The sequence below is a fragment of the Aotus nancymaae genome, unplaced genomic scaffold (genome assembly GCF_030222135.1).
Source record: "Aotus nancymaae isolate 86718 unplaced genomic scaffold, 86718_ANA_hifiasm-v0.15.2.pri h1tg000079l, whole genome shotgun sequence".
Classification (NCBI taxonomy): Eukaryota; Metazoa; Chordata; class Mammalia; order Primates; family Aotidae; genus Aotus; species Aotus nancymaae.
In genome coordinates this window covers 21,028,451-21,054,838 of record NW_026988494.1, presented here as the reverse complement: position 1 = coordinate 21,054,838, position 26,388 = coordinate 21,028,451, and the positions used below count along the sequence as shown (strand labels likewise).

The window sequence follows — 26,388 nt, the reverse complement described above, 5'->3', positions numbered from 1 at the left end:
ACGCGTCTCCCAGCCCAGCCACCCGCAGAAGGAATTCCTATCTTCCTAGACAACAGGAGGCACCTCCCACCCCAAGGAAAAGCCCTCAGACACAAGGTCCCTGGTATGCAGGTTTATTTTACATTCTCTTCCAGAGGGGACTTGGCGCTGGGGGAGAGCTAGTAGGCAGGGGGCAGCACACAGCAGTCTCCCTGAGGAACATCTGAGCCAGGCCAGTGGTGTCTGGCCCCACAGTGCAGGGAGATATGCCAGGCCCAGGCCCAGGACTTGGCAGCCTGTGGGAAGAGGTGGCCTTGGGGCCAGAGCTCTTGCCAGGCCTGGATTGCTAAGAAGGTGCTGGGACTGTGTCTCGCCTTGCTTCGCTCCTGGCCCCAGCTGGAGGCCAGAAGGCAGACGCAGCCATCAAGATGAGGTGCGTGGGAGGAACCCCAGAAGGTGGGGGTGGCCTTTGGTCTCTAGGAGGCTAGGAAGCTGGTCCTGGTTAGAGGAACCCCGTGGGGGCGAAGCGGGGAGCTGGTCCCTGTTAAAGGAAATGCTGGGGCAGGATGGGGGTTGGGGGCTTGGGGTCTGGTCTCAATAAGGCCTGGAAATGGTCTCCACTTCAAAGCAGACCTCTGTATTTGGGGAGTAGGGTGGGGAGGAAATGAAAGGGCTGTGGGAGGAATGCCTGTGAGTCGTGGGTGGGAATCAGTCCAGGGGGCTTCGAGGGGGGTCCGCGGGAAAAGCTGCAGGGGTCTCTGCAGATGCCAGGAGCTCAGGTCCCGGGGAAGGAGGATGTGAGGGGTTCTCTCCCTCCCACGAGTGCTATGGCTCCCCACCCCGTCCTGGTTGGCTCCAAGTTGCCATGGAGACCACTCACACCGGGGCAACGTAATTTCCAGGGAACGTTCCAAATTTCTGGGTCCTCCGGGAGACACCTGAAAGAGGAAAGGCAGGAAGAGCGTTCCCCACTCCCTTCTTAACTGGGATGCAGGGGTGAAGGCCTGCCCTCTGCCGGCAGTGCCCAGAACTGCAGGGGGAGTTCCTCTCCCAGGGAGGGGATTGGATTTGCTCTCCTCCTTCCTGCCCCCTAGCGGCAAAAGCTTAGATGAGCAAAGCTACCCTTCCCATACTCAACAACCAAAAGAATCCGAGCAATCAACAAATGTGCACCACTCTGCACACAGCACGGAGTCACTCCACCCTTCCTCCGCAAAGTGAGGACGCAGGAGGAGGAATCACATAGGGCACCCTCACTTAGAGATGGATGGGAAGGCCTAAGAGAAGCCTGAGTGAATTGCCCAGGAGCACCCGATGCTTAGGAGCAGGCTTGGGACTTCGATCCAGGCCTCTGGTCAGCTACAGCCCCACAGAAACTTGTGTCCTGGAGAGGAGGAAGGGGAACCCTAGCGGACAGCGCATCTCGGGGAGCCTGGCACCCTGTGCTTCCGCAAAGCCAGCTCTTCTGCTGGCTGCCTTCCTTCATGCCCTGAAGAGGGCAAGGCCCTGGAGGGAACCGGCACCAGCCCAGGGTCACTGGTGGAATCACTAGGGACCCAGGCCAGGGTTCCTGACCTTCAGAGCCCTGCCCATTTCCCCTGCACATCCCTGCCTCTGGAGCAGCCCAGAGGGAGAGCTCCTGGTGGAAAGGACCAGGGCTGACACCTGTGTATCCCCACCCTCCAGCTGGCTCCTCCAGCCTGGGAGGACGAGGGAGTGGAGAAATATAGGAATACAGAAACATCATAAATATTATATTTCTATATATAGAAAAATAGGAATATAAACTGAAATGAACATCACTCCTGCCCTTGGGTAAATGGATGATCCTTGGCCTCCCCTTCCAGGCTGGCACCCTGACTTCCTTGGGGGCAGCCCATGCTCGTCCCACCCCCACCCTGTTCCTCTGCCCCAAGTACCTCCCTTTCCTCTCAGCCTCCCCAGATCCTTCCCCTGACCTTCCAGGCCCAGCTCTCTCATTTCCTCCAGGAATCCTTCCCTGACCTGCACTACCTAAAACGGTCACCACTCGCTACATGTGGCTGCTGGGCACTTGAGATATGCCCGTGAATTTTTAAAACTGAATTTTTAATTTTTCTCATTTGAACTACATGTAAACAGCTGCATACGGCCAGGAGCAGCCATACCGGAGGGCACACAGATGTTACCCATTCCTCTCTAAGCACTTATGGCTCATAACACAAAAGTGCTGCTTTTTCTTCCTGTCTGCATAGGGTTGCAAAACTTTATTAGAAGTTGTAAAAAAAAATTCCAAAGCGAAAGTGTATCAAGTAAATCTGAATGCACCAAGCACCGCCCCCCTCCCCGTCCCACCAGCAGAAGGTAGGGGCTGTTCACAGGCTAGTGCTTAATGGTCCTTGGTGGGTCAGGAGACTGGCCGGCAGCTGTACTGGGATCAGATCAGGAAGAGTGGGCTGCCAGGTCAAGCAGCTGCCCAAGAAGTTCCTCAGACCCTCAGGCCTCAAAGCCTGCTTTGGCCTGGGGTGGGGAGCTTCTGGCCATTCACTTCTCTCTGGAGACAGCCCATCCTTTGAAGATGAGGCCTGCGCAGGGCCTGCCCACTCTGGGGAGAGACCCTGTGAAGCCTGCTGCGTTGGTCACCTTGATCCAGGCCAAGGCTGACCTGAGGCTTCCTGCATTAGCCTTGGTCACAGCTGCCCTTGGGTCGGTCCTGAGGGGCTGGGAATTCTCCACTCCCTCGTCCTCCCAGGTTGGAAGAGCCAGCTGGGGGTGGGGGATACACAGGTGTCAGCCCTGGTCCTTTCCAACGGGAGCTGTCCCGGAGGGCTGCTCCAGAGGCAGGGGTGTGCAGGGGGAAGGGGCGGGGCTCTGGATGTCAGCGACCCTGGCCTGGGTCCCCAGTGACTCCATCAGTGACCCTGGGCCGGTGCCAGTTTCCTCCTGGGCCTTGCCCTCTTCAGGGCCTGAAGGAAGGCAGTCAGCAGAAATGCTAACTTTGGGGAAGCATCGGGTGCCAGGCCCCCCCCCCAGTAACCCTGTCAGAAGCTGGGTGGGGGGGGTGGTTGGCCATGAATCTTTGCTGAAGCAGCAAAGGGAGGCAGCAGCAGCCCACCCACATCCCCTGCAGCCCTAAGATGCCCCCGGGGGGCCCACACACCCACAAACCAGCCGTCGTCACACTGCTGCATGACGTCCACCCTGTCCCCCTCGCGCAGCTCCAGCTCGTCTTCGTTCTGGGGCCTGTACTGGTACATCGCCCGGTACCTGCAAGAAGCATTGTCATGGCAACCAGAGAATGGGCCCAGGGGCTCTAACCCCAAGTGTTGCCACTTTCCATGAATACCCCAGGGTCCCTTCATACTTTCACTAGCCCCTGACCCAGCTCCTGGGAGCGACTCTGCCTGGGCTGGGTGCGATCTTCCCCAGGCTGGCCTCCTGTCCTCTGCACCCTGAGCCACCAAACCCTCACCTCCTCTGAGCACCCGGTGCCTTCCCATCCATTCTACCAGTTCCACACTTCACTTATACACCCATTGACCTCAGAGCTAGAAACCCAATCAGGAGACTGATGCCACGAGGCCATATAGCTGCCAGGAGGGGTTGGGAACATCACGGACCAGTGCCTCCTCCCTGCCCCAAATCACCATAAACTCTTCGAGGACAAGGGCTACCTGGTAGAAGTTTCCCACATCCACAGGTGGGGACTGGGGGAGGATGGAATATGCGGCATTGCCTGTGTGGCCCCCCCCACACCTGACCAAGCGCCCTCAATGGTACTCACGGGGTCCAGTGTATCTGAGAGGTGTTAGGGGAGGAGGTTCCCAAGTCCAGGGGATGGCTGGGACCTCGAGGCTGGGACAGAGCTGGCCCAGGGGTGCCGAGATTCTGGGGCTTGAGAGGAGGAAAGGGATGTCAGAGGGAGGAAGATGATGGGTACATCTAAGTCTGAGGGAGGAGGCCCAAAATGTGCCTTCCCACTCCACCTGCCAGCACGCCTTACACACAGCCTCATTTTGGCCCCCAAACCCCCAGGGCACAGGGACACCTGCTGTGACTGTTTCATTTCATAGGGGCCAGAAAGCTGAGGCCCAAGTAGGGTGAGTGGCTGGGTTTCTGGACTCCAGGACAGATGTACCAGGAACCCCCAGGGGCAGGAGCCTGAGCCGGCTTTGGAATTTCACCCAGAGCTCCGTGGGCTAGAGCTGGGTGGGTTGAGGCCCCCAAGCCAGGGTGGGGCTGCCGTGTCAGCTTCTGCCACCCTACTACTCTGACCCAGTGCTGTCCAGGAAGGATCCCTAAGAGTGGGTGAGTCATGGGGGTGGGGATGGGCAGTGGGGAGCAGGTGGGCTCTCTGGTGGAGGCAGGCTACCTCACCTGGGTCTGTGGTCTGAGCTCCTGGGTGGGGAAGGAGAAGCCAGTGCGGCGGGGGGAGGTCCACCCCCCACAGTCGGTGGGGTCAGCTGGGTTGCGCGGTGCTGAGGGGGAGCTGGGTTGACGGGCCAAACGGGCAGCAGCGGTCAGATGGGGAGACGCGGGGAGCTGGTGGCCGTTGTCACAGAGCCGGAGCCGGGGTTCGCGAGACACCTGCACGTAGCTGGCGGGGAATATGCCCTGGCGCCCCGTGCCCGCAATGCGGCCCTCGTACCAGTTCTCATTCACCTTGCGGACCAGGCAGATGTGCTCTCCCTGGGGGGGGGGGTCAGCATCTGTGGCGCCTTCCTGGTGCCATGCACCCATGGGTGCCTTATCTGGGTTGTCTCATTCCAGCCTAACATCTTGGACACACGAGGGATCAGGGTCGAAGGGGGCCAGCAGGTTACTTGAGTTACACGGTAAGTGCAGGACCCAGGAGCCAAGCTCAGGCTGCCCAGATGAGGCTGAGGCTGAGATCGGGTGTGCATCCCCCCTCGGAGCTCACAGCAAAGTCTCTCCCCAGAGCTCTGACCACAGGTGAGCCCGTGGCTAATAATGCAGATGCAAACCCAGCTCCACCAGGCCAAGCTGTGTGGCCTCAAGCAGGCTGATCTGCCTCTCTGAGCCTTGCTTTCTCCTATGTTAAGTGAAAATAACCATATTGTCACTATGAGGTGTGAATGAGATCAACAGTCCACTCCTTAAACGTGCTGGACAGGAGCTACCACTACTGCATTTCTGCCTCACACTGCAGGACCCTGTCGTGAGTGTGTCCAAAACACTCCCCAGGACAGGCAGGGAGCCCTCAAGCCCACAGGCTGGCTGACATTAGGTAGAACCACCCCCTGGGAGGGTGGCCTCCAGCCCTTACCTTCCCCTTCCCTCTCCTGCCCCCACCTCTCTCCAACCAGCCACCTTTGTCCCCCATTGTCCTGGGGGCCAGCTCTTCTGGGTGGCATTCATTATGGTCTGGCTTGGTTGATTTCAGGGGCGTGGTCGCTGCTCCCAAAAATCAACCAAAGACGAACCACTTCCCTGCTTTCTAGAACAGTATTTTTCAAACTTGTTTCACCACAATCTATAGTTAAAAATGTTTTAATAATAGCCCAGAATACATACATGTGTGCGCACACAGAACTGCCAACAGTATGATAAAGTGCTTTCTGCCCGCAATGCGTGCTCACGTTTCTATCTATGCCTTTAAAAATGCTGAATATGATTCCCTGCAACCTGCAGCTGCAAAAAATATATAACTCTGGAAGTTTATGATGATCTTTTAAAAATGGGCCAAAATTGCTTGAGAGGCTGGGGAAGGGGCAGGAGGATCACTTGAGCCCAGGAGTTCAAGGCCAGCCTGGGCAACATAGTGAGACACTGTCCCAACAAAAAAAAAAAAAAAAAAAAAAAAAAAGATTACACTAAAGGAAGCATAATGAAAGAGACTGGGGAAAACTCTGAAATCCTGGGTGAAGTGCGGTACATCAGACTCTTTTTAAAAAAAGTCATGGGTGGCTCATGCCTGTAATCCCAGCACTTTGGGAGGTCGAGGCAGGTGGATCACAAGGTTAGGAGTTCGACACCAGCCTAACCAACATGGTGAAACCCCATCTCTACTAAAAATATAAAAATTAGCCAGGCTTGGTGGCACGTGCCTGTAATCTCAGCTACTCGGGAGGCTGAGGCAGGAGAATCCCTTAAACCCGGAAGGCGGAGGTTGCAGTGAGCCGAGATCGTGCCACTGCACTCCAGCCTGAGTGACAGAGCGAGACTCAGTCTCAAAAAAAAAAAAAAAGGTGTTTTTAGTGCACATATTTACCTATGTCTTTGCCTGCCCTCACCCACCCCACCATCTCCTGCCTGGCCCACCTTGCGGAAGGACAGCTCCACCTCCAGGTCCCCCTTGAAGGTGTACTGGGCCACGGCCTCTCCATACTCCAGCACCTGGTAGGTTGGGGGCTTGATGGGCTTGGGGATCTCATCTGCGGGCAGCACCTGCATCAAGAAAGGTCGTGAGAAAGATTTGGCCTGGGTAGCAACAGAGCTCAGACAGGAGCTTCCCGTGAAACAGCAAAGAGAAGGTGGACCTGCTACCGGGCAGAGAAAAGACATCAACACCAGACACAAGCCCTGGGGGCAGCCAGGGGTGGGCGCAGCCAAGGAGAGCTAGAGGATGCGCAGGACTCTGGGAAGGCTCCCTGGAGGAAGAATTTTCTATAGGGGTGTGTGGAGTGGGCATTATAGGAATGAAAAACACCAAGAGAAAAGATGTAAGCCAGTCCCATCGCAGAGGTTAAGTTGCCCACAGAAGACAATGAGGCATACGAAGCAGCTGGCAGCACCTGGGGAGCTGTTCCCAAACTGAGGGTCCACCCTTTTCTCACTGCTGAGAACTAGGTGTCCCTGGGTTCCAGGGCCTTGGTTCCTCCTCCCCATTTACCCCAGCAGGCACCCAGAATCCTCATGTTCTCTTTGCTTCACTCTGCCCATAAAAATCAAGCAGCAGGCTAGGTGTGGTGGCTCACACCTGTAATCCCAGCACTTTGGGAGGTCGAGGCAGGTGGATCATGAGGTCAGGAGTTCAAGACCAGCCTGACCAATACAGTGAAACCCTGTCTCTACTAAAAATACAAAAATCAGCCAGGTGTGATGGCACCCGCCTGTAGTCCCAGCTACTCAGGAGGCTGAGGCAGGAGAATTGCCTCCGCCAGGAAGCGGAGGTTGCTGTGAGTCGAGATCACGCCACTGCACTCCAGCCTGGGAGACAGAGCAAGACTACATCTTTCAAAAAAAGAAAAAAAGAAGACATCACTATGGATTTTACTGACATTAAAAGGAGAGTAAGAGACTATTATGAACACCTTTATGCCAGTAATTTGGATGACCTCACATACCTTAAAAGTCACAAATAGCAAAAATAACCTATCACTCTTTATCTGTCAAGCCCAGAACCTGTCACTGGAATCAAAAGACCTGGATTCGGATTCTGGATCTTTTTCTTAATAACTTGTCACTGAACCTTGGCAACCCATCTGTAAAACAGAAATAATCTATCACTCCCTGGGCAGTGAGAAGGACCTGAAAGAGGTTGTGTGTGTATATGTGATTTAGAAACTGTAGCACACTTCCCGCTCTTGCTAGTTGCCATCAGGATCATTCCCAAAGACAGCCTTAGAAAGACGGATCTGAGTGCTGAAAGTCTGGGGCGCCGATGGGATGGTTGAGGATCGGGCTGCTTGGTCCTGCCCTGGGCTGGCTCCACCCTCATTCAGCAAACATTTCCTGGGGTCATGCAGAGCACTGGGCCACACCCTGTGGGGGCCAAGGACAATCCCGAGACATGCCCCAGCCCCTCACAGTTTTTCGCCTTAGGAAACCCGAGGTTTGCAGTGTCTCCCAACCCCTGCACCATCCCAGCCAGGCCCTGCTTGCTCCTGTCTCTCCTGCTCACCTCCACATAATTAGCAGGGAAGATGCCCAGGCGGCCATGGTGCTCTCCCTCCAGCCAGTTCCTGTCCACCTCTTTGTGGATGTAGACAATGTCGCCCTTCTGCAGAGTCAGCTCCCTGCAGGCCGGGGAGGACCCACACGGTAAGCTGAGGCCTCCCAAGCCTCCTTCCCTCCAGACCCTTCCCAGTACACCCAGTCCTCTCCATCCCTGGGGGATGCCCACTGCAGCCCCGTCCCCCTCCCCATCCCCCTCTGGATGGCAGAGCCTGCCTTGGGTGGAAAGGGACGGGAAGGAGGGCACTTACTTGGGGGACTGCGCCTGGAAGTCATACTTGAGCCTGGCGGCCTTCCTCTAGGCAGGAGAGAGGACAGAGTGAGCCACCTCAGTAGGGCGGGTGGCAGTTCCAGGACCACTCCAGGTCCCCCGCACCCTGATCCCTCCTTACCTTCTTCTCTTCCCTCCTGGCTGGGCTGCCCCCTCCGCCAGAGGCACTAGGTTCTGTAGAGAAGCACAGCCTCAGCCTGGGGAGGCCATGCCTGGGGAGGCCATGCGTGGGGAGGTCCCTGCCTGGGGAGGCCGTGCCTGGGGGACTGGTTTGGGATGGGGTTGCCCCCCACCTAGGGCAGGCACCAACAGAAGCAAGGGGCTCTGTGACCCGCCACCCCTGGGGCACCAGCATGCCTGGTGGGTGGGCATCTCCTCGAGAAAGAGAGCAGGGCTGGGTCCTTACCTCGGGTTGAGGAAGGGTAGACAAAGTCCCTCCGACCTAAGAAGGGGCTTCCTCCATCAGCCATTCTGTGGGGGCTCAGGGACCGGGCGGAACCCAGGTAAGGTACATGCAGGGAGCTGGGGCTCCAGGCTGAGGCCGGGCTGCATGGGGCACAGAGAGTGAGCCTCCCGCCTGGGGCTCCGCGCCCCACCCTGCTCACTCCTAGACTGCTCTGACCCCCACCGCCCCCATCCCTGCTGCCTCCTCCGAGGGCGTCTCCCGGGTCTTGGGCTCTCCACAGGATGTCCTACTTCCCTAGTCGCTGCGCCGGGAAGGGAGAGGCCCGGCAGGGCCCGGCGGGGGTGCAAGACTCCGCTCGGGACCAGCTGCCCTCGGCGTTTTGGGGACGGCGCCCCGAGGAGTGGCTCTGCGGTCCCCTCCGGCCACTGGGCTCTGCGGGTCCCTCCTCCCCCGGCTGGGCCCCACGATCGCCCCCGCCCGCCCCGCCCGGCCGCGCCACGTTCCCTCCCGCCCGGCCCGGGACAGCCCCCTCCCTCCTCCTGCGTCTCCCTCTCACCCGGCCCGGGGCCGCTGCTCTGGGGCTGGTCGAGGCGCTGGCGAGCTCTGCGCGGGTAGACAGCGCGATCAGGGCCTGCGACCCCGGGGACCCAGCAGCAGCCGAGGCCGCTGCCTCCGGAAAAGTTTGCAGCTCGGGAGGGGAGGAGGGCGGGCGGGACGCGGGGTCCTAGAGGCGCCCGCCCGGCCGATCCCGGAGCGGGGCGGGAACGAGGGGAAGGGGCGGGGGTCCCCGAAGCTGAGGTCGGGGGCGGGACGGGGTGGGCGCCTGGGCGTCGGGCTGACATGGAGTCCACCTGGAAGGGCTCCTCCGGGTCACTTGCGAAAGTCAACGCCCTGTATTCTTTGGAGGAGCCAGCCGCCAGCGCCCAGGAGGGCCCGAGGCCGGTGCGGGCTGCTGGAGGCCGAAACCTCGGCTGCGCGCCCTCTGCCCAGCCCCGTCGCCGAGGCTCCCCGCCCGCCTTGACTCTGCGGTCACCGGCGCGCCCGGGAGTGAACCCTGGGGGCTGGTACCTTGGGGGACGGCAGTCGGGTCTCGATTGCCCGCAGGTCCTTGTCCAGCTCGGCGCTCAGCTTGGCCAGCTCTCTCTCCAGCAGCACCTGCGGGCGGGGAGAGGCTGGGCAGTGAGGGGCAGCGCACGGTGCGGGGGTGGGGACGGGGGCCAGCGGTCAAAGATCGGCTGTGAGAAGCAAGGCCGGCGTCCCGGGCTGGAGTAAGGGCAGGCCTCAGCGCGGGGGCCGGGCTCCTGCCGGGAGGTGTGGCCCAGGGTGCCAGGAGGGCATCCCCGCGGCCTCTCACATGCCCTGCACGCCCCAGGAGTGCCTTCGCTTCCTGATTCCAGGATCCCGAGTCCTACCAGTTTCTGTCAAGTTATTCCTCTTTTCGGGCACCAGTGGGGCTCCCCCTTTCATCTCCCATCTTCTCCCACCCCCCAAGGCCTGGCTTCACTGTGCCCATCCAGACTCCCCTGTCACCCCAGGGGCCGGAGCCTTCACCCTTACACTGCTGCCTCCCAGCCTCTGCTAGGGATCTCGGCCGGGTCAGGCTCTCCGAGCTTCTCAGAGTCCAGCTCCACCTTCAAGAATACTTCCTGACAATCCCAGCGCACACTGACCACTTCCTTCTCTGCTGCTGCTGTGGCCAACACATATTTCTTTAACACATGTTTATTGAACACCTACTTTATGCTAGCCACTGCCAGAGTGCTGGGATTACAGAAGTAAACCATATGGGACTGGAGAGAGGGCCCTTGGTTCATGGCCAATGCCCATGGTCACTGGGGCCCTGGAAACCCAAGTCTCCCTGGTTTATCCCTGACATGGCTGTCCCCAGCACCCTCAGCACTCACCTCAATGGGCTGGGAGGGCTTCTCACCAGGGTCGTCCACCAGTGGTTTCTTGGGCTGGAGGGTAGAAGAATGTGTCAGAGCAGGTGAACTCACTTTCCAAAATGTGTCAGCTGAGGGTGTGCACACACCAGAGAGCCAGCCGCACTCACCCTCTGCCCAGTCTCTAGTTCTTGCAGAAACTGGTTCCAGGACTCTTCCGTCCAGATACTGTCTACTTTTTCTCGGCGTCTGGGCACCTGCGTGGAGGCAAGTGGGTATCAGCTTGTGTAGAGGGCTACTGGAACACTGGTCAGGCTCAAAATGCAGGCTTGCAGGCCCTGGCCCTTCCCCTGGGCCCACAGCATCCTCTGAGGGATTCAAACTGAAAGGGCAGTGCAGCACTGGGGCTCGGCCATACAGCATACAGCCGGGGCCGACCAGGGAACACGCTGCCAGCTACCTGATTTGGGGGCTGCAGCACCGTGGAGAATGCTCCAGGTCTGTAGCTGAAGGTGCTTCTAGGTAACTCTTCAGAGTGGTCCCAGCTTCTTCTAAAGAAAGGGAACAACATCTCTTCAGCTTCCTTTTAGGGAAACTGAGGCAGAAGTGATCACACAGCACTCTCGCCCTGCCCTTGTCCCTGCTGTGGGGTCTACTCTGCCTCTGACCACTCCTGCCTTTACTCTGGAAGCAAGGTTAAACTGTGGAAGCTTAAATTCCAGCTCCATTGCTTAGTGGCGGCGTGACCTTTGAACAAGTTACCGATCTCTCAGAGTCTCAGGCTCAAAACCTGTAATATAGGAATGATTTGGTGAGGGAACAGGTGTGCGGTGCTCGGGAGAGGGCCTCACACATACATGTGCTCCAGGAGTGGCCCGAGCCTCTCCCACTGGCCTTTTTGCTGAAGTATCCTGCATGTGCGTTGGGTCTGACCCCATGACTGTGGCTATGTGCGTCTGTGCAGTTTGAAGAAGCTGGTCTTTCTGGGTGCTGTGGCTGAGTGATCTTACACCCATGTGCCGGGAAAACCAGAGGCAGCCCTGCCCTGCAGCTCCGGGCAAGTTATTTCTGCTCTCTGGGCCTAGTTCCATGAGGGTGCCAGCTTCAGTGACTCCATCTGTGAGACCACCCCAGCCACTGCAGTACAGCATGGTCACATCTGCCTTAGCTCCCATCCATGGCCCCTTCCTGGCTGCCTTACGTGGAATGTTCCAGCCTCTGTTTGAAGGTTTCCACCGAGAGGAACCGCTGCATCATGCTTATCAAATTATACAATGTCTGACTGAGGGTTGCGATTTGTTGGCTGTAATTATGACTCCACTCTGATTTTGGTAATAATAAAAGTGACCGTGAGAATGGCATGGTCATTCCTTACCTAAGGAAGCTGTAATCATAATTAAGCCTGTATATTACTAATGTTTGTGCAGACTTGCTATGTGTGAAACATGATGCATGTTATATACATGATCACACTGAGCCCTCACACCCTTCTAGGGTCCCCACTTAAAAGATGGAGACACAGGCCAGGTGCAGTGGCTCAAATCCCAGCACTTGGGGAGGCCGAGGTGGGTGGATCACTGGAGGTCAGAATTTTGAGACCAGCCTGGCCAACATGGCAAAACTCCATCTGTACTAAAAAAATACAAAAATTAGGCCAGGCTAGGTGGCTCACGCCTGTAATCCCAGCACTTTGGGAGGCTGAGGCGGGTGGATCACAAGGTCAGGAGATCCAGACCATTCTGGCCAACCTTGTGAAACCCCGTCTGTACAAAAAATAAATAAATAAATAAAAATACAAAAATTAGCCAGGCATGGTAGCATGCACGTGTAGTCCCAGCTACTTGGGAGGCTGAAGTGGGATAATCCCTTGAACCTGGGAGGCGGAAGTTGCAGTGAGCCAAGATCGCACCACTAAACTCCAGCCTGGGGGACAGAGCGAGACTCTGTCTCAAAAAGAAAAAACATACGGGGACACAGAGGCTCAGATAGGGTGAGGTCACATGGCTAGTGGGAGTGCACAGGCTTAAACTCAAAATTCTGCGTCCAAATCTTGAGCCCTTTGCCTCTAGCTTATGGGTGATGCTCAAACCACAGGCCAGTTTCAGCCATGCTAATGAGGCTAGCCCCTCCCTGCGAGGGAGTAAGAAACTCAAGGATTTAACTCTGAGAACAAAGATCCTGATTCCCACGGTGGTGCTGACCTCGCCAGGGCCCCAGCAGCCCGGCAGGGCCTGTGGTTTGCACAGAGGAAAGGAATGTCACCCTTCATCCCTCCAAGGGGCTCCTCTCTCCGCGGTATCAGGCGGGAACTTGGGTTCTTACACATCCCTTGTTTTCTCTCAGGTTTCAAAATGGATGGCCCTGGTCCAAGTTCCCCTCAACGGTTCCGTCCACGGCTGCCTTGGCCGTCCCACGCCCTGACCCGTAGGATCTTTGGGGCAAACAGTTCCCGCTGCTGACCACAAACACATCACAGGTGCTCCTGGCCAGGAGCAGGTGCGAGGTCCACTCCTACCCACCCTTCCCCTTTGGCCCTGCAGGGAAGAGAGTCTACGGGGGTGGTGGAGACCCAGAGATGGGACAGAGCCCAGAGGGACAGGGAAGCCAGACCCCACTCGTGGCTGCTGCTCCGAGGCTGTGCCGGCTGTGGCCACGAGGGGGCGCCCATCCCATGGGGTCCCACGGGCCGCGCCCCTCCGCAGCCTTCGGCCCCGCCCCTCTGCTCTCACCCACTGGAAGGTGCTGCCGTGCTGGACCTGGGGACAGGTCTTTGCTGGGCTCCTGGATGCCTGGGGTCTGCAGAGGAGGTACACGAGGAAACCATTGAAAATGGGAGGAGACAGGCCGGGACTGGGCTGAGGATACCTGGGTGATTATTTAGGATTTCAGTACCACCCCCTTGCTCCTGGGTGGCTCGTGGGGACAGGGTGGTTGGTGCTCAGGGACACTGAACGTGTGTGCGTTGCCCCAGAGCTTTACGACGTTTACTAAATCTTCAAAACAACTCCGGGTAGGTGATGATCTCATCTTATAGATGAGGAAAGGGGGGCCCAGAGAAATCCGGTCAGGGAGTGGCAGAGGGCGCATTCCCCGTGCAGGCTCAGGCTGTTAATTGCCACCTACCGGGGGATTTGGAGTGCTCTGGAAATGAGCTATAAAAACCTCTCAAGTTGAACTGAGCCAACTGGAGAGCCCCAAAGCCAGGCGGGGCTGCAGGTCCCAGCCCCAGGAAGGGACGGATGCAGGCACAGGGCTATGGCAGCTGGGTGCCCACATCCCCTCACCTCTGGGCGGCTCCTCGAAGGTCCAGTCCAGCTGCAGGTCTGCAGAAGCAGAAAGGACCAGGTCATGGGACAGGGCAGAAAGCGAGGGCAGGGTGCCCCGGGAGGCAACCACAGCCCTCCAAGCCTCTCTAGAGCAGGGGGCTGAGGGCTGAGTCAGGGCCTGAAGAATGTCCCAAGGGAGGGAAGGAATTAGGAGGGCGGCTCCCTGGAGGGCTTGAAATGCCTCTGGCAGGCTTGGGGCCTAAGCGAGCCAAGCAGGCAGCCACCTTGCCCAAGCCCTCCTGCTCCTCCCTCCCCGTTCCCACAGGCACCCTCTCCTGACCTTGGTGGACCTGCCCTCACCACTCAGGCTGGGGAAACTCCACTTGCACCCTCTTCCAAACGCTTTCCTTCCCCCTTTGCCCAGACCCACTCTGAGCTCCTCAACGTGCTGGGAATGTCTGTGGCTTCCTGGGAGGAGCTACTAACCAGCCAACCGACTGCACCCCATGGCACGCGCGCGCGCGCGCACACACACACACACACACACACACACACGCGCGCTACAACAGCTCCTGCCTAAACGCCAGCCACACCAACCCTCACTGAGCCCTGCGCCCTCCTCCCACTCCTGGATTTGTCTGCTTTCCTCCACAGCAAACTGTAGCCAGTGACCATAAAGGCCTCACTGTCCCCAATCCCTACTCCCTATCTCCCCAAACAGGCTTTTGCTCACTGCCGCCCATCCACCCACTCTTATCAAGGACATCAAGGATGTCCTCTTATCAAGGATGCTGGTGACCTCCACATTGCCAAATCTCATGGTCAGTTCTAAGTCTTCATCTTACTCAACCCATCAGCTGCATTTGTCACCGCTGGTCTCACCCTCCTTTTGAAATTCCCTTTCCGCCTGGCCCTAGGGAGATCTCTCCATTTCCCTCCTACCTCCCTGGCTCTACCTTCTCAGCTGCCTTTCTGGTTCCGCCTCATCTCTCAAACTCCTAAGCATCTTGGTGCACGGGGGCTCAGTCCTGGGGTCTGTTTGTCTATCTCCCTAGGTGATCTTGTCTAGTCTTACGGATTGTTGTTTTTCAGAGATGGGTTCTTACACATCCCTTGTCCTCAGAGATGGGGTCATGCTATGCTGCCCAAGCTGGACTTGAATTCCTGGGCTGTCTCAGCCTCCCAAACAGCTGAGACTACAGGTGTGTGCCACCGCACCCAGCTGGTCCTAGGCTTTTAAAACAACATCTATTCCCATGATTCACAATCTTGGCTGCACATGAGAATTACTGGGGAAACTTTAAATCAAAATCTCTTTTTTTTTATTTTTTGAGACTGAGTCACCCAGGCTGGAGTGCAGTGGCACAATCTCAGCTCACTGCAACCTCTGCCTCCCAGGTTCAAGTCATTCTCCTGGCTCAGCCTCCCAAGCAGCTGGGATTACAGGTTCATGCTACCACGCCCAACTAATTTTTATATTTTTGGTAGAGACAGGGTTTCACCATGTTGGCCAGGCTGGTCCCCAAATCTCTTTCGAGTGAGTTCCAGGTATTTCCATCTACAGTTTTAGACCTTGCCCCATGAACTACAGACTTGGCTATTCAGCCGCCTACCCCACCTCTTCACTCAGACGGAACGTGTGTCTAAAACGGAATCCCTCTTAAACCTGCTTCTCCTGCAGTCTTTTCTGTTCTGACAAATGGCGACTCCAATCTTCAACTTGCTCAAGTTTAAAACCATCCTTGACTCCTCTCTTCCATGGCACACCCAATCCATCAGCAAATTCCAATGACAGAAAGGTATTCGGAATCTCGCCCTGTCCCACTAGGCCCACTGCTATCGCCCTGGTCTAACACACGATTATCTCTCGCCTGGATTAAAGCAAAGTTGTAATGGCCTTTTCTCCCCAGCCCTTACGAGGCAAGGGAACTGGTCCCCCTGCTTCCATCATTCCTTCCCCGCCCCGCAGCAAGAGGCAACCTTTTCAGCCATTACTTGTCAGAGCATGGCACTCTTCCGCTCAGTGGCTCCTCCTCATTTTCACGGTAAAAGCTGAAGTCCTTATAATGGCCCACATGGCCCCACATGCCCTGACGCCGCCATGTCTCACTCCATCTCCCACTACAAGCTCCTCGCTCCAGGCCAGGCTCTCCTTGCCAGTCCAGAACGTGCTTCTACCTCTGGGTCTTCAGAGCTCCCTTTGCTGGAATGCTTCCCCCAGCTCTGCCAGGTCCACTCCTTCACTGCCTCCGCGCTCTGATCAAGTCCCACTTACAAGTGGCTGTCCCCGCCCGTCCTGGGTGAAGTAGCAGCCTCCCTGCATGGGGCGCTGCCCTAGTCTGGCTTTATTTTTTCCCTAGCGCTTTCCACCATCTGCCACGTCAAAGGTGTGTCTGTTTATTATGTGACTTCCTTTGATCTTTGGCACCTAGAATAGTGCTCTGCATGTGATACATGCTCAATAGAAGGTCAAGGACTCGCTGAATGGATGAGTGACCTCGCAGCCAGCTCCCAGGCACACCCAGGGGTGGCTGCAGTTTGAGTTGTGGAAGAAAGCCATGCTTCCAGTAAGGGAATGACCACAAGCAGTGCCATTCCAGCCTGGCAGGGAAATCAGAGAGGGATTTCAGGAAAGGAATGGCTTCTCAGTCCCCCCAGAGGACACTGGGGGACAGTGGCTTGTCAGTGTCCTTCTGAGGATGCTCTATAGACTGCTGCTGGCCCCAAGGACAGGGAGGGGACAGCCTATTTTCAGGACTACTCATTAGAGCCTGGGAGGAGGTGGAGAAGAACCCCTTGAGCTGCCAAGTCCCCTTTTCTGTCCCTGTCTCTCCAAGCCCCACAGGCCAGAATCCACTTTGGCAGGGAGAAGGCCCTGGAAGGGTATCTCACCTGGCATTTTCCGGTGAATCTGCTGGAACATTCTCCGGTACCAGTCTCTGGGGCTGTCAACGCTCTGGGATCAGAAAATGCAAAATCAGTCCTCCCTGCTTATTCACCCTCCCCGTATCAAGCCACAAAAGCTTTTCCTCAGCGAGACCTTTCTCTAGCCATCCCTGAAGCCCCCGTAGGGGGGCTGGGAAAGGTTTCTCTTATGATCTCTTTCATAACAATGGCTTCATGTAATATGTCCTATATAAGTAGGATATATGACAGGATCTCCACTGAAGTGTACACAATAATGGTGGTGTGAGATTTGGGGCAATTTACATTTTTTCTCTTTGTTTTTCTTCATGTCCAATGTTTCTACAAAGAACATTTTTCTTTTGGGGGGAGACAGGCTCTCGCTGTGTCACCCAGGCTAGAGTGCAGTGGCATAATCATAGCTCACTGCAGCCTCCAATTCCTGGGCTCAAGCAATTCTCCTGTCTCAGCCTCCCGCGTAGCTGGAACTACCAGCATACACCACCATGCCTAGCTAATTTTATTTTATTTTTCCTAGAGACAGGGTCTCACTCTGTTGCCCAGGCTGAAGTGCAGTGGCGTGATCTCTGCTCACTGCAACCTCCACCTCCTGGGTTCAAGCGATTCTCCTGCCTCAGCCTCCTGAGCAGCTGGAACTACAGGTGTGTACCACCATGCCTGGCTAATTTTTTATATTTTTAGTAGAGACGGGGTTTCTCCGTGTTAGCCAGGATGGTCTTGATCTCCTGACCTCATGACCCGCCCCCCTCAGCCTCCCTAAGTGCTGGGATGACAGGAGTGAGCCACTGCACCTAAGCCAAAAATGACAGTAATCATGGAAGAGTGAACTGCCTGTTTCTCATCACCTGCCTCATCCAAGCCTCAAAACAGCCCTGGGAGGCAGGAAGGGGATGTCACCACTCCAGTTTCCATATGAGGAAATGGTGCTGGTTCAAGACACAAAGGTGGACGGAAAAGGGCACTGTATCCCCAGTCCTAAGTGGACCCCTGGATCCTTCCACGCTTGCCACAGTGAGAGACCTTCTCACACGAGACTCACTCATTCATTCGGCCAGTCATTCATTCATTCAACAACCATTTCATGAGTGCAGTGACAGGCCCTGGGGCTATGAAACTAAGAGAGGGTCCCCCCAGGCTCAGCCCTTGCCACAGGGGTTCTCTACCTTTGAAACCCTGATGGGAGTTCCAGATCTGTACCCTGAACAAAAAAGTTGTGCAACTCAGGCACACGAGGGTGTCCGTAGCTTTATGAGGTTGGCCCCCTGAAGCCCACCATGGCTGACCCCCTGCCTGGTCTGGGATGGTTTGGGTGTGGCCTTTATCGCCCCACCCCCACTCTCATGCACAGAAGTGGAACTCCCTGCAGATCCCTGGGCCCCATGTCTCCATGGCCCCCAGCCCTGGACTCACGGATCGGGGGGCAATGGGCATGCCGCTCTCATCCACGGGTCCGATTCCCTCGTACTTGACCCAGCGCTTGTCCCGACGCTTGCTGTCCTTGGTCCACGTGGCTGACCAGTTCTGGGCTTGCTGGCGGGCAGGGGTCTTTGTGCTTCCAGAGGGCTTGGTCCCAGGGCCTGGCCAGGTCTGATACCACGCAGGGTCTGTGGGGTACATGCAGGAAAGCATTAGCGAAAGGCAGGGGTCCCCACCTGAAGCTGTGTGTCCCTTAGCTCCTCAGACCATGGATCTCTGCGGGTTCAAAGTTTCAACATCACCTTGTTTGTTTGACTGGATGACTCAGAGCACCACGGGCCTCTGTTTGTTTAAGTGAATTTAGATGGATTTGGTTTTGAGAGTGCTGTGCCTGGCCCTACTCCCATCCTTCTTTCCTGGGACTATCCTCAGCGCTTTCAGAATAAGGTCTGGAAATCATTACTTGTAGAGAATGGAGGAGACATCCCAGCTGGGGTGTGGCAGAAAAGAAGATGAGCTGGGGGGGTACAGACCTGAATTCAGACCCCAGCTCTGCCACGTAATGGCTGCCACGACCTGGGGTACATCAGTCACCCTCTCAGTGCCTCAGTTTCCCCTTCTGTAAAACAAGGGTTACTGTGACAAGGATTCAGTGACATCTAGTGTGTGTGACTGTACCCAGCACAGTGCCTGACACACAGTTGAGAGGCTCTCAGTGAAGGTCAGACACCCATTCCCCAGATGTGGTTATGACTGAGTCCTCAATTTCCCCAGAACTGTTAGCCCCTGAGTAGCTACGGCACCAGCATAAGGGCTGTGAGGCCAGATGGACAAGGGTGTGAATTGCGCTCGGCCTCTGTGGCTGAACATCTCTGCAGATGGGATTCCTCACTGGGAAGCTGTCAATCATCTTCACCCCTACTTTCTCAGGTTATCAAGGGGTTAAATGAGGGGAGCCTTGTAACGTGTTTTTATAGTGTCCAGCATGCTCTGGGTGTTCCATAATTGTGTGTGTGTGTGTGTGTGTGTGTGTTTTCTGAGACAGATTTTCACTTTTGTCACCCAGGCTGCAGTGCAGTGTCTCGATCGCAGCTCACTGCAACCTCCACCTCCCGGGTTCAAGTGATTCTCCTACCTCAGCCTCCTGGGATTACAGGCACCCGCCACCATGCCCGGCTAATTTTTTGTATTTTTCTAGTAAAGACAGGGTTTCATTATGTTGGCCAGGATGGTCTCAAACTCCTGACCTTGTGATCCTCCCGCCTCAGCCTCCCAAAGTGCTGGGATTACAGTGTGAGCCACCGAGCCTGGCAACTAATTTTTGTATTTTTAGTAGAGACGGGGTTTTGTCATGTTGGCCAGGCTGGTCTCGAACTCCTGGTGATACACTCACCTCGGCCATCCAGTGTGTGTGTGTTTTAAGTGACAAGGTCTTGCTGTGTCACCCAGGCTGATAGAGATAGGGTCTTGCTATGTTGTCCAGGCTGCATAATCATTTGTTAAATAAATAAACTCCTTTACACAGCACCTGCCTCAGGGGAAGGCTCGATAAAGGATGTCACTTTAGGAGAAATGTATTCAGGGCTGGCCTGCACCCAGGAGTTCCCAGGACCTCTAGACCAGGACCTAGAGCTGCCTCCCCAGCCTCATGCTGGGCAGCTTGTTGGGGCTAAATGGGACTGTCTCCAACCCTTCTCAAGCCAACAGATGCTCACATCGCCTCCACCCTTCCACCCCCAGTCCCTGCGGGAGGTCCCCAGGCACAGGGCTTCCGCACACTTCCTTTCCCTGGCACCAGGCTGGAGGGCAGGGGAAGGGATGCATCAGCTTGCTCTCCCCAGGCGGATGTCTTTTGCAGGGTCAGCAAGCTCCACAGGGAGGGGCTCGTAGTGAGCCCAGAGGCCTCTGAGGAACCTCCTCATGGCCCTGAGACCCCCATCTCCCGATGCTGCCCCTCCTGCTTGACACAGGGTAGTGCCAGATGGCAGGGCCCAGGGAACTCTGACCCTCCGCCCCCTGCATGAGGCTCCTGAGCAGACCTACCCGGGTGCTGGGAAGCATCTTGTCCTGGCATGTAGCAGCCATTGCACACAGTCCTGGGCGCGGGGTCATGGAACTGGAAATTAAGGGTGTTGGAGCCACCATTCCGGATCACGGGCACCTGCGGTGAGGGGCCAGGAGCAGCAGCTCAGGGCCCAGCAGGGCAGGAGGGAGGGATGGCTACTAGGCACAGCCCGCACCCCTCAGTGATAGTCCCAGGCCTACCTGATGTTTTTGTGGGAAACCAGCAACCCCACCCCAGAGCTGTCCTCAGCCCTCCCTCCATTCCTTTCATCCTCCTGACCCCACCTGACCTGCTAGCCTCCCGACCAACTGTGGGCCCCCAGGGCACCCTCCTCCCTATTGTCTCACTCACCCGTGTCCCCCGGGAGGATGACCCTATGTGGGACTGGAGGTGGCCAGGGATGAAGTCGTCCAGGCTGAGCCCAGTGGGGAGGCTTCGGGGTGGGCCCTGCATGCTTGGGTCAAGGTCAGAGGACCCCGGGCGAGCCAGCTGCTCCTCTGCGTGTCCTCTGTGGGGAAGGAGGAAGGAAGGGAAAGCCCTGCTAGGCTGGGCTGCCCTTGCCCTCTTGGCTTGACCCTGGGGTAGAGGAGGAGGGGCCGGCTGTGGGAGGGGGTCAGGACCAGCTGGGTGCGAGCTCAAGGACCCAGGAAACAGGCCACACCAGGCACCCGCCTGCAGGCTGCCCGTGCCTGCCTGCTTCCAGAGGCACAATGGGCCACTTGTTAGGCCCAGGGCAGGAGCTCCGGGTGGGAGTGGGGGTGGGGGAGCTTGGGTGAGGAGGAGGGAGGGGAGGGGCGGCTGGCCAGGAGCCCGTGGGGCTCTCCCTGCTCAGTGCAGTCAGCTTCTCTACTCCCCCCAGAAGGCAGGCACAGGGAAACCGGGGCAGCTGGCAGAGAGGGGGCCTGGGCACACAGGACTTTGTTTCAGTTCCCTCTGTCTCCCCCAGGCCCTGTGTGGGCATCTCTTGCCTGCAGGCACAAGGAATTACTCAGACCACCCGCCCACTGCCCTCCAGGAAGTGGCCATCAGGGCCCTCAGCCCGATAAGGCCAAGGGGAGTGGCAGGGACATTTCCAGGCAGCAAGAGCCACTCTTGTGAGCTCACAGGGAGCATGGGGGGCCCTTCCTTGGCCTCCTTTACAGAATGAGGACTCGGGAGGGCTCCAGGTGGGTGGAGAGAGAAGCAGTGGGTGAAGGCAAAGCTGAACCTGCTCATGCCCACAGAGGGGTGGTGCTGAGTGCCCTGGGTGTTCTGCATGAGGGCATGTGTGTGTGCGCGCACACACACACACACACACACACACACACACACGCTGGCTCCACTTTCCCCTGCCCCACCAGGCTGTTTTGTGAATGGAGGGTCTCTCCTGGCAACACCACGCCTGCCCGCAGCCAGATTCTTCTGCCCCATGCCAAGGCTGGGGAAGGGGAAGGGAGCCCCACGCACCCAGGGAATAGAGGGGCAAGAGGGGAGCCCAGAGGGTTGGGTGCAAGAGGACAAAAAGGGGCTCCCAGTTTGGAGTGTCCAAGGGGGCTTTTTCACCCAGAGCACTGCGCTATGGCGTCCATCCCTCCTCACCTCAGCTGCTGGACTGGACCAGAAACAGCCAGGCTCTGCCACCTCCCAGGACTGGATTGAATCACATTTGCCTGTGCCTGTGGGGTCCTTGGGGGCTCTCAGGGAGGGCTGCAAATGCATCGGGAGGAGCTGTCTGTGCATGTGTGTGTGTATGTATTTGTGTGTTGGAATCTGGGTGCAGAACTGTGAATATGACTTCTGGAGGGGCCACCGGGGGGACCACATGAACTGCACGGGGGTTGTGGATACAGAGGGGTGTCAGCTGAACAGTGGTGGGGGTGCAGTCATATAAGCAGTGTAAGAGTTGGGGGGCCCAGAAGGGATGATGGTAGAATAAGGCTGGGATGACTCATCCCCTGGACCCAGTTCCAGCCCAAGACTGGTGAGGGTGCAGCCAAGGCTGGGGGCAGCTCCCTGTCTCTGGTCTGAGTTTGTGGGGACTCCTGACATTTGAGCTGCTGTGACACAGCTCTTCTGTGCCCATGATGGATGGGGGGGAGTGCAGCACTGAGGCTGGAGGAGAAGCAGCTCCCCAGCTGGGTCCAATTAGGACTCCCACCAAAGCAAAACATGCAGACACACCCCAGTCCCAGAGCTCCACCTCCCCTTTTGGGGGAAGTTGAGGCAGGGTGGGGTGGAAGTTCCGCAGGCCTGGAGCAGACTGGCTCCTCTCAGCGCCCCTCCCTGCCCAGCTGATTGCTTCAGGCCAAGTTGCTGCTCAGCAGCCAGGGTCTGGGCCATCAGCTGACAGCGCCTTCCTTCCCTGGCCTCCCCCGCCCACCTCGTGCTCAGTGAGAACTGCCCTTTTGGAGGATGGGCAGGGCTGGAGGTCCCCCCACAACCCATATTCAGGGGTTTCTGACCCTTGGTGCCCCCATCTGCACCTCCTCAACCCTGCTCCCTGTGACATGCCCCCAGGAATCTCCAGGGAAGGATGGTCTGAGTTCTCTTGGCAGCCTGGTCAGGAGACTTAGGGAGGACTTCCAAGGAAGAGGGGAGCATCTGGTGACTGCTCCCCCATCTAGCAGAGAGTGGAGGGGCCCTCCCAGCTTTCAGGTCGCTCCTCCAGGCAGGCAGCCAGCCCCAGGAGCAGGAGAGAGGTGGTGGCTCTGCTGGGGTGGGCACTGGCCTTCCTCCTCTGAGCACTGCCCTGGCCGTGGGGGCCTGGCCCTAAGCGCTTTCCCAGGTATTTCTGAGCGACAAGGCCATGTGGACTAGGACAGCTTTTCTTGAATTTCACTTTTTCTGGAATGAGGACTGGGTCGGGGGTACTTCCCACCTCTTCCCAGAGTTTGGGACATGGACCCCAGGGAGGGGCTCAGTGCAGTCCCATGGGGTTGGGCGCAGATCCCTCCCGCTGGCCTCGTCTCCTCCCTGCCCCTCCTTCCCGGGACCTACCTTCTCCAGAGAGCAGGTGGCCGGGCCCGACGTCGCCTGGGAGCGCAGGAGCATCCCTGCCCCGCTGCTGCCTGGCGCGGGCGCTCGGGGAGGAAGGGCAGGGAGAAGCGCGGGCCGTCGCGGCCCTCGTGACCGGGTCAGGACTGGCCGGGCCAGGCCGGGCGCCCGAGGAGGAAGAGGGAGGCCGAAGGGGAGCGCGCGCGGGAGGCAGGATCAGGAGAGAAGCGCGGCGGGGCGGGCGGAGTTTGGGTCTCGAATATGGACTGCGAGCTGGGGCTGGGCCGGAGAGGAGGGGCCGTGAGAGTGCCCTCTGTCCGTCGGGGCGGGGGGGACACTGGTGGCCCCCTGCCGAGGGGGCCGGGCCGGCGGGGAGGCGGCGCCGGGAGGGGCCACCGAGGGTCCCCGGGGAGCCCGCTTTGGTTTCCCAGCTGCCATCCCGGCCCGCACCGCGGTGCTGGCGTCGGGGAGGGGTCGGGCGGGCCGACGCGGGCCACTCAGAGTTTCCAGCGACATTTCCAGAGTGTGGGAAGCGAGCGGCCGCGCTGCGGAGTCAGGACAGAGGGCAGGAGTGGTGAACCGCGGGAGGCGGGGGAGGCGGACAGACCCGGAGCGAGATGAGGGCGCCCTGCGGGCACAGCGGCCGAGCGGACCAGGGAAGGCCCCGCCGCCCCTCCGGCTGGGAGTGTGTGCCTGCGGCGGCGCGCGACTGGGCGTGTGCAAACAAGCACGCGAGCGTGCACTGCAAACGTGCGGACGCTCACACACGTGCAAGCACGGGGAGGAAATTGGACCAAGGGAGCGGCCTCCCTGGGCGTGCCGCGCCCCTAAAGAGGATAAGGGCGGGGTCCCTTTGGCGGGGATGGGATTAGAAGGGTCTTGGTGTTCCCAGACACTGTGCTTGTTTTTATCTGCCTGCTCTTCCGCTGTTCTCGCTGCTCTGAGCTGGGTCCCCATTGCCCCGGCCCTCTGGCTCCCCATCCACTGTGGCCATTCCCTCTTCCCCTCTCTGCCCCAAGCCTCTGTGTGGCACAGGGCCTGCTTCAGAAAGCGAGGATGCTTAAGGAACACTGATGGACAGTGGGAAACACTTGAGATCCTTTCTGGTGCTTGGGTTGGCTCAGGGATCCCCAAGCCTCAAACCAATCAACCAACCAATAGTTATGATCAACTTTAGATACCAGCTGGGACCGATCAATGCGAAATGATGAAAACTAATGTCATCTCCTGCATTCCTACTGGGTGTCAGGCTGGTGCCAGAGGCCACCATGAGCTTTGGAGTGTTTTCCAAGCTCTCGGTTCAACTCAAAGGTTGGAAGGAAAGAGAGTGGAGAAAAGACTAAGCGAGTTTCAGTCCCCACCACCATTACTACTTTAGTCTTATCTTCTCTCTCCAAGAAGCTCGCCCCAGTTGCCTTGAATCAACATCACATGTGAAAGCTGGAGATGTTTGGGCTGAGAAGCTTCCGTTGGGCCTGCTGGCCTCTAGCGCCCGCGGGGCTGCTGTGTGAACACAGCCGCACCAGCAGCAGTAGGACCACTGGGAGCACATCACAGGGAAGCAGGTCCAAGGCTTCCCAGGAAGATTTTTACATGATTCCAGGGGTTCCGAGTCTGCCAACCGTGGGACATCTGTGTAAAGGCAACCGTTGCACTGAGTGGGAGCTGAACAAGATAACCTTCAAGACTCCTTCCGAGAACCTCTGACTCTTCAGGAGATCGAAAGAGATGGGTATGCCGGGCACTGCTGTGGAGGACAGCCAAGCAGTGGAGGAACTCTGGGACACTTCTTGAGGGCAGGCAGCGGTGCACTGCCCCTCCCTTGAAGCTCAGATACCTCCTTGCCCACCCCAGGTAGCCTCTTCCCTCCCTCAGGGATAAAATAGGTGCCCATTTCCTTAGACACGCATTTTTTTCCCACCTGTCAGGGTCCTTGGGTCTAAGAAGGACCACATCACTTTCACTTTCTTCCTTCTTCTCCCAAGATGGTGAAGCTGAAGCTCTTCCGACTGCAGGAATCCTGGCCATACCCTCTCACCAGCAGCAAGCTTCTCTTATTCTCTAGGGCTCTGACCTGGACTCCAAGATAAATATTTAGTGTAGAGGGTGCAACTGAGCTGACAAGGTCCCCACTTCCTGTTTCTCACAAAGGGAGGTGGTAGCCATGGGCAAGGAGCTGGGGACTGACTACCAGTTTCATCCCTATGGGAATTGGGAGTTTAGTAAACAGCTTTGTAGGAGGAGGCGGGGCAGGTCCCACGGGAGACCTGAGCTTTCTTCCTGAGCTTCTTTGACTTCTGCCTGTCTACTTAGGCCTAGACTCTGCTGGGCTTATCACCTCTCTCACGTCAGAATCCACCATGTTCTGTGGTGCCCATCTGGCCTCACAGCTGACAGGCTGGGAGACAGACAGTGGGACCACAGGGCAGGGAAAACAAGGAAATTTGACTGACTCCTTCCTTTCTGCCCTTACTTAAAGAGAATTCCTTCTCTTTGAAAAGCAGAGTAAGAGGGGGAAAGTAGCAAGGTTTAGAGATTCAGCCAGGAACCAGGTGTCTGATTTCCCCACGCCTCCCTCTAGCGTGAGCTACCCTTGCTGCCTCCACAGCTGGCACAGTTAGGAAGAGGCTGAGGCTGGGAAGGTTGTCCTAGATGAGGCGGCTGGCCGGCTGGCTGTCAACAACAGATTCTTTTCCTTTCCAAATCCCAGTGCACTCTCCCCTTTGCACGCATGACACCCCTAAGAGGGATTTCCCTCCCTGCGAGTCACCGCTTCCCCACCTCTGCCCTTTGTCAGGGGCTGCCTCTGCCTTCTCAGAGCCACCTGAGCCACAGTAAACACAGTTACGTAACTGCCCCTTTTTCCCAGCTACCTGATCCCAGGCACCAGTATCCCCCGCTCAAGCCCTTGAAGCTGCACCTTTTGTTCTGTGGGTAGCCCCCAACATCACCATCAACAGGGGTCTGTCCACACCCCTACAAGGGGAGGATTAGCCATGCGACTACCAGTAAATGTGACTCTTCACTGGAGGGGAAGAAGGTAGTGAAATTCAGGTTGCTCTGAAAAGCAACCTGCATCACCAAGAGGAAGGATGAGGGGAAAGAGCACTGAAGAGAAGGTGGGGCGAGGGAGGTGGGCAGAGCACCCAGTTTTAGTTCTCAAGTGGGGAAACGGGAAGCGAGGGGTCGCAGAAGACATGCACCGTGACTCAGTTCTTGAGGAGCGCCTTGCTCTGGTGCTGGGAGTCAGCCACTGGGATGAGTCATCCTCTGAGATGTATCCTGGGCAGCTAGGCGGCCCTGGCTCT

General features: G+C 57.5%; 1 protein-coding gene across 7 annotated transcripts; it reads right to left on the bottom strand.

Annotated features, from left to right (window-relative positions):
* Positions 1 to 97: 97 nt before the first annotated feature.
* SORBS3 (sorbin and SH3 domain containing 3) lies at positions 98 to 25,163 on the bottom strand. 7 transcript variants are annotated; one of them, XM_021665107.2, is made up of 21 exons: positions 25,002 to 25,158; positions 20,459 to 20,615; positions 20,086 to 20,203; positions 18,037 to 18,230; positions 16,594 to 16,657; positions 13,720 to 13,758; positions 13,165 to 13,231; positions 10,896 to 10,986; positions 10,606 to 10,692; positions 10,457 to 10,510; positions 9,621 to 9,707; positions 9,109 to 9,155; positions 8,553 to 8,692; positions 8,268 to 8,320; positions 8,127 to 8,173; positions 7,823 to 7,937; positions 6,241 to 6,366; positions 4,336 to 4,647; positions 3,743 to 3,852; positions 3,123 to 3,225; positions 98 to 917 (listed from the first exon to the last, which is right to left on the bottom strand). In XM_021665107.2, the coding sequence occupies exons 1-21, from the start codon at positions 25,106 to 25,108 to the stop codon at positions 456 to 458; spliced, it is 2,580 nt and encodes an 859-aa protein (XP_021520782.2). In that variant the 5' UTR covers positions 25,109 to 25,158; the 3' UTR covers positions 98 to 455. The 7 variants fall into 7 exon arrangements, with proteins under 7 accessions (XP_021520782.2, XP_021520783.2, XP_021520784.2 ...); XM_021665108.2 differs by having other exon boundaries at positions 20,086 to 20,158; XM_021665109.2 differs by lacking the exon at positions 25,002 to 25,158 and adding an exon at positions 23,084 to 23,151.
* Positions 25,164 to 26,388: the final 1,225 nt, after the last annotated feature.

What these genes read in the sequence shown, in the direction of transcription:
- SORBS3 (XM_021665107.2), bottom strand. Translation starts at nt 25,108, where the DNA reads ATGGCCAGGATTCCTGCAGTCGGAAGAGCTTCAGCTTCACCATCTTGG. An exon ending in AGATGCTTCCCAGCACCCGG is followed by an intron (nt 18,231 to 20,085) that starts GTAGGTCTGCTC and finishes TGTACCCCACAG; the next exon opens with ACCCTGCGTGGTATCAGACC. An exon ending in TGCTGCAGCCCCCAAATCAG is followed by an intron (nt 10,693 to 10,895) that starts GTAGCTGGCAGC and finishes GCCTCCACGCAG; the next exon opens with GTGCCCAGACGCCGAGAAAA.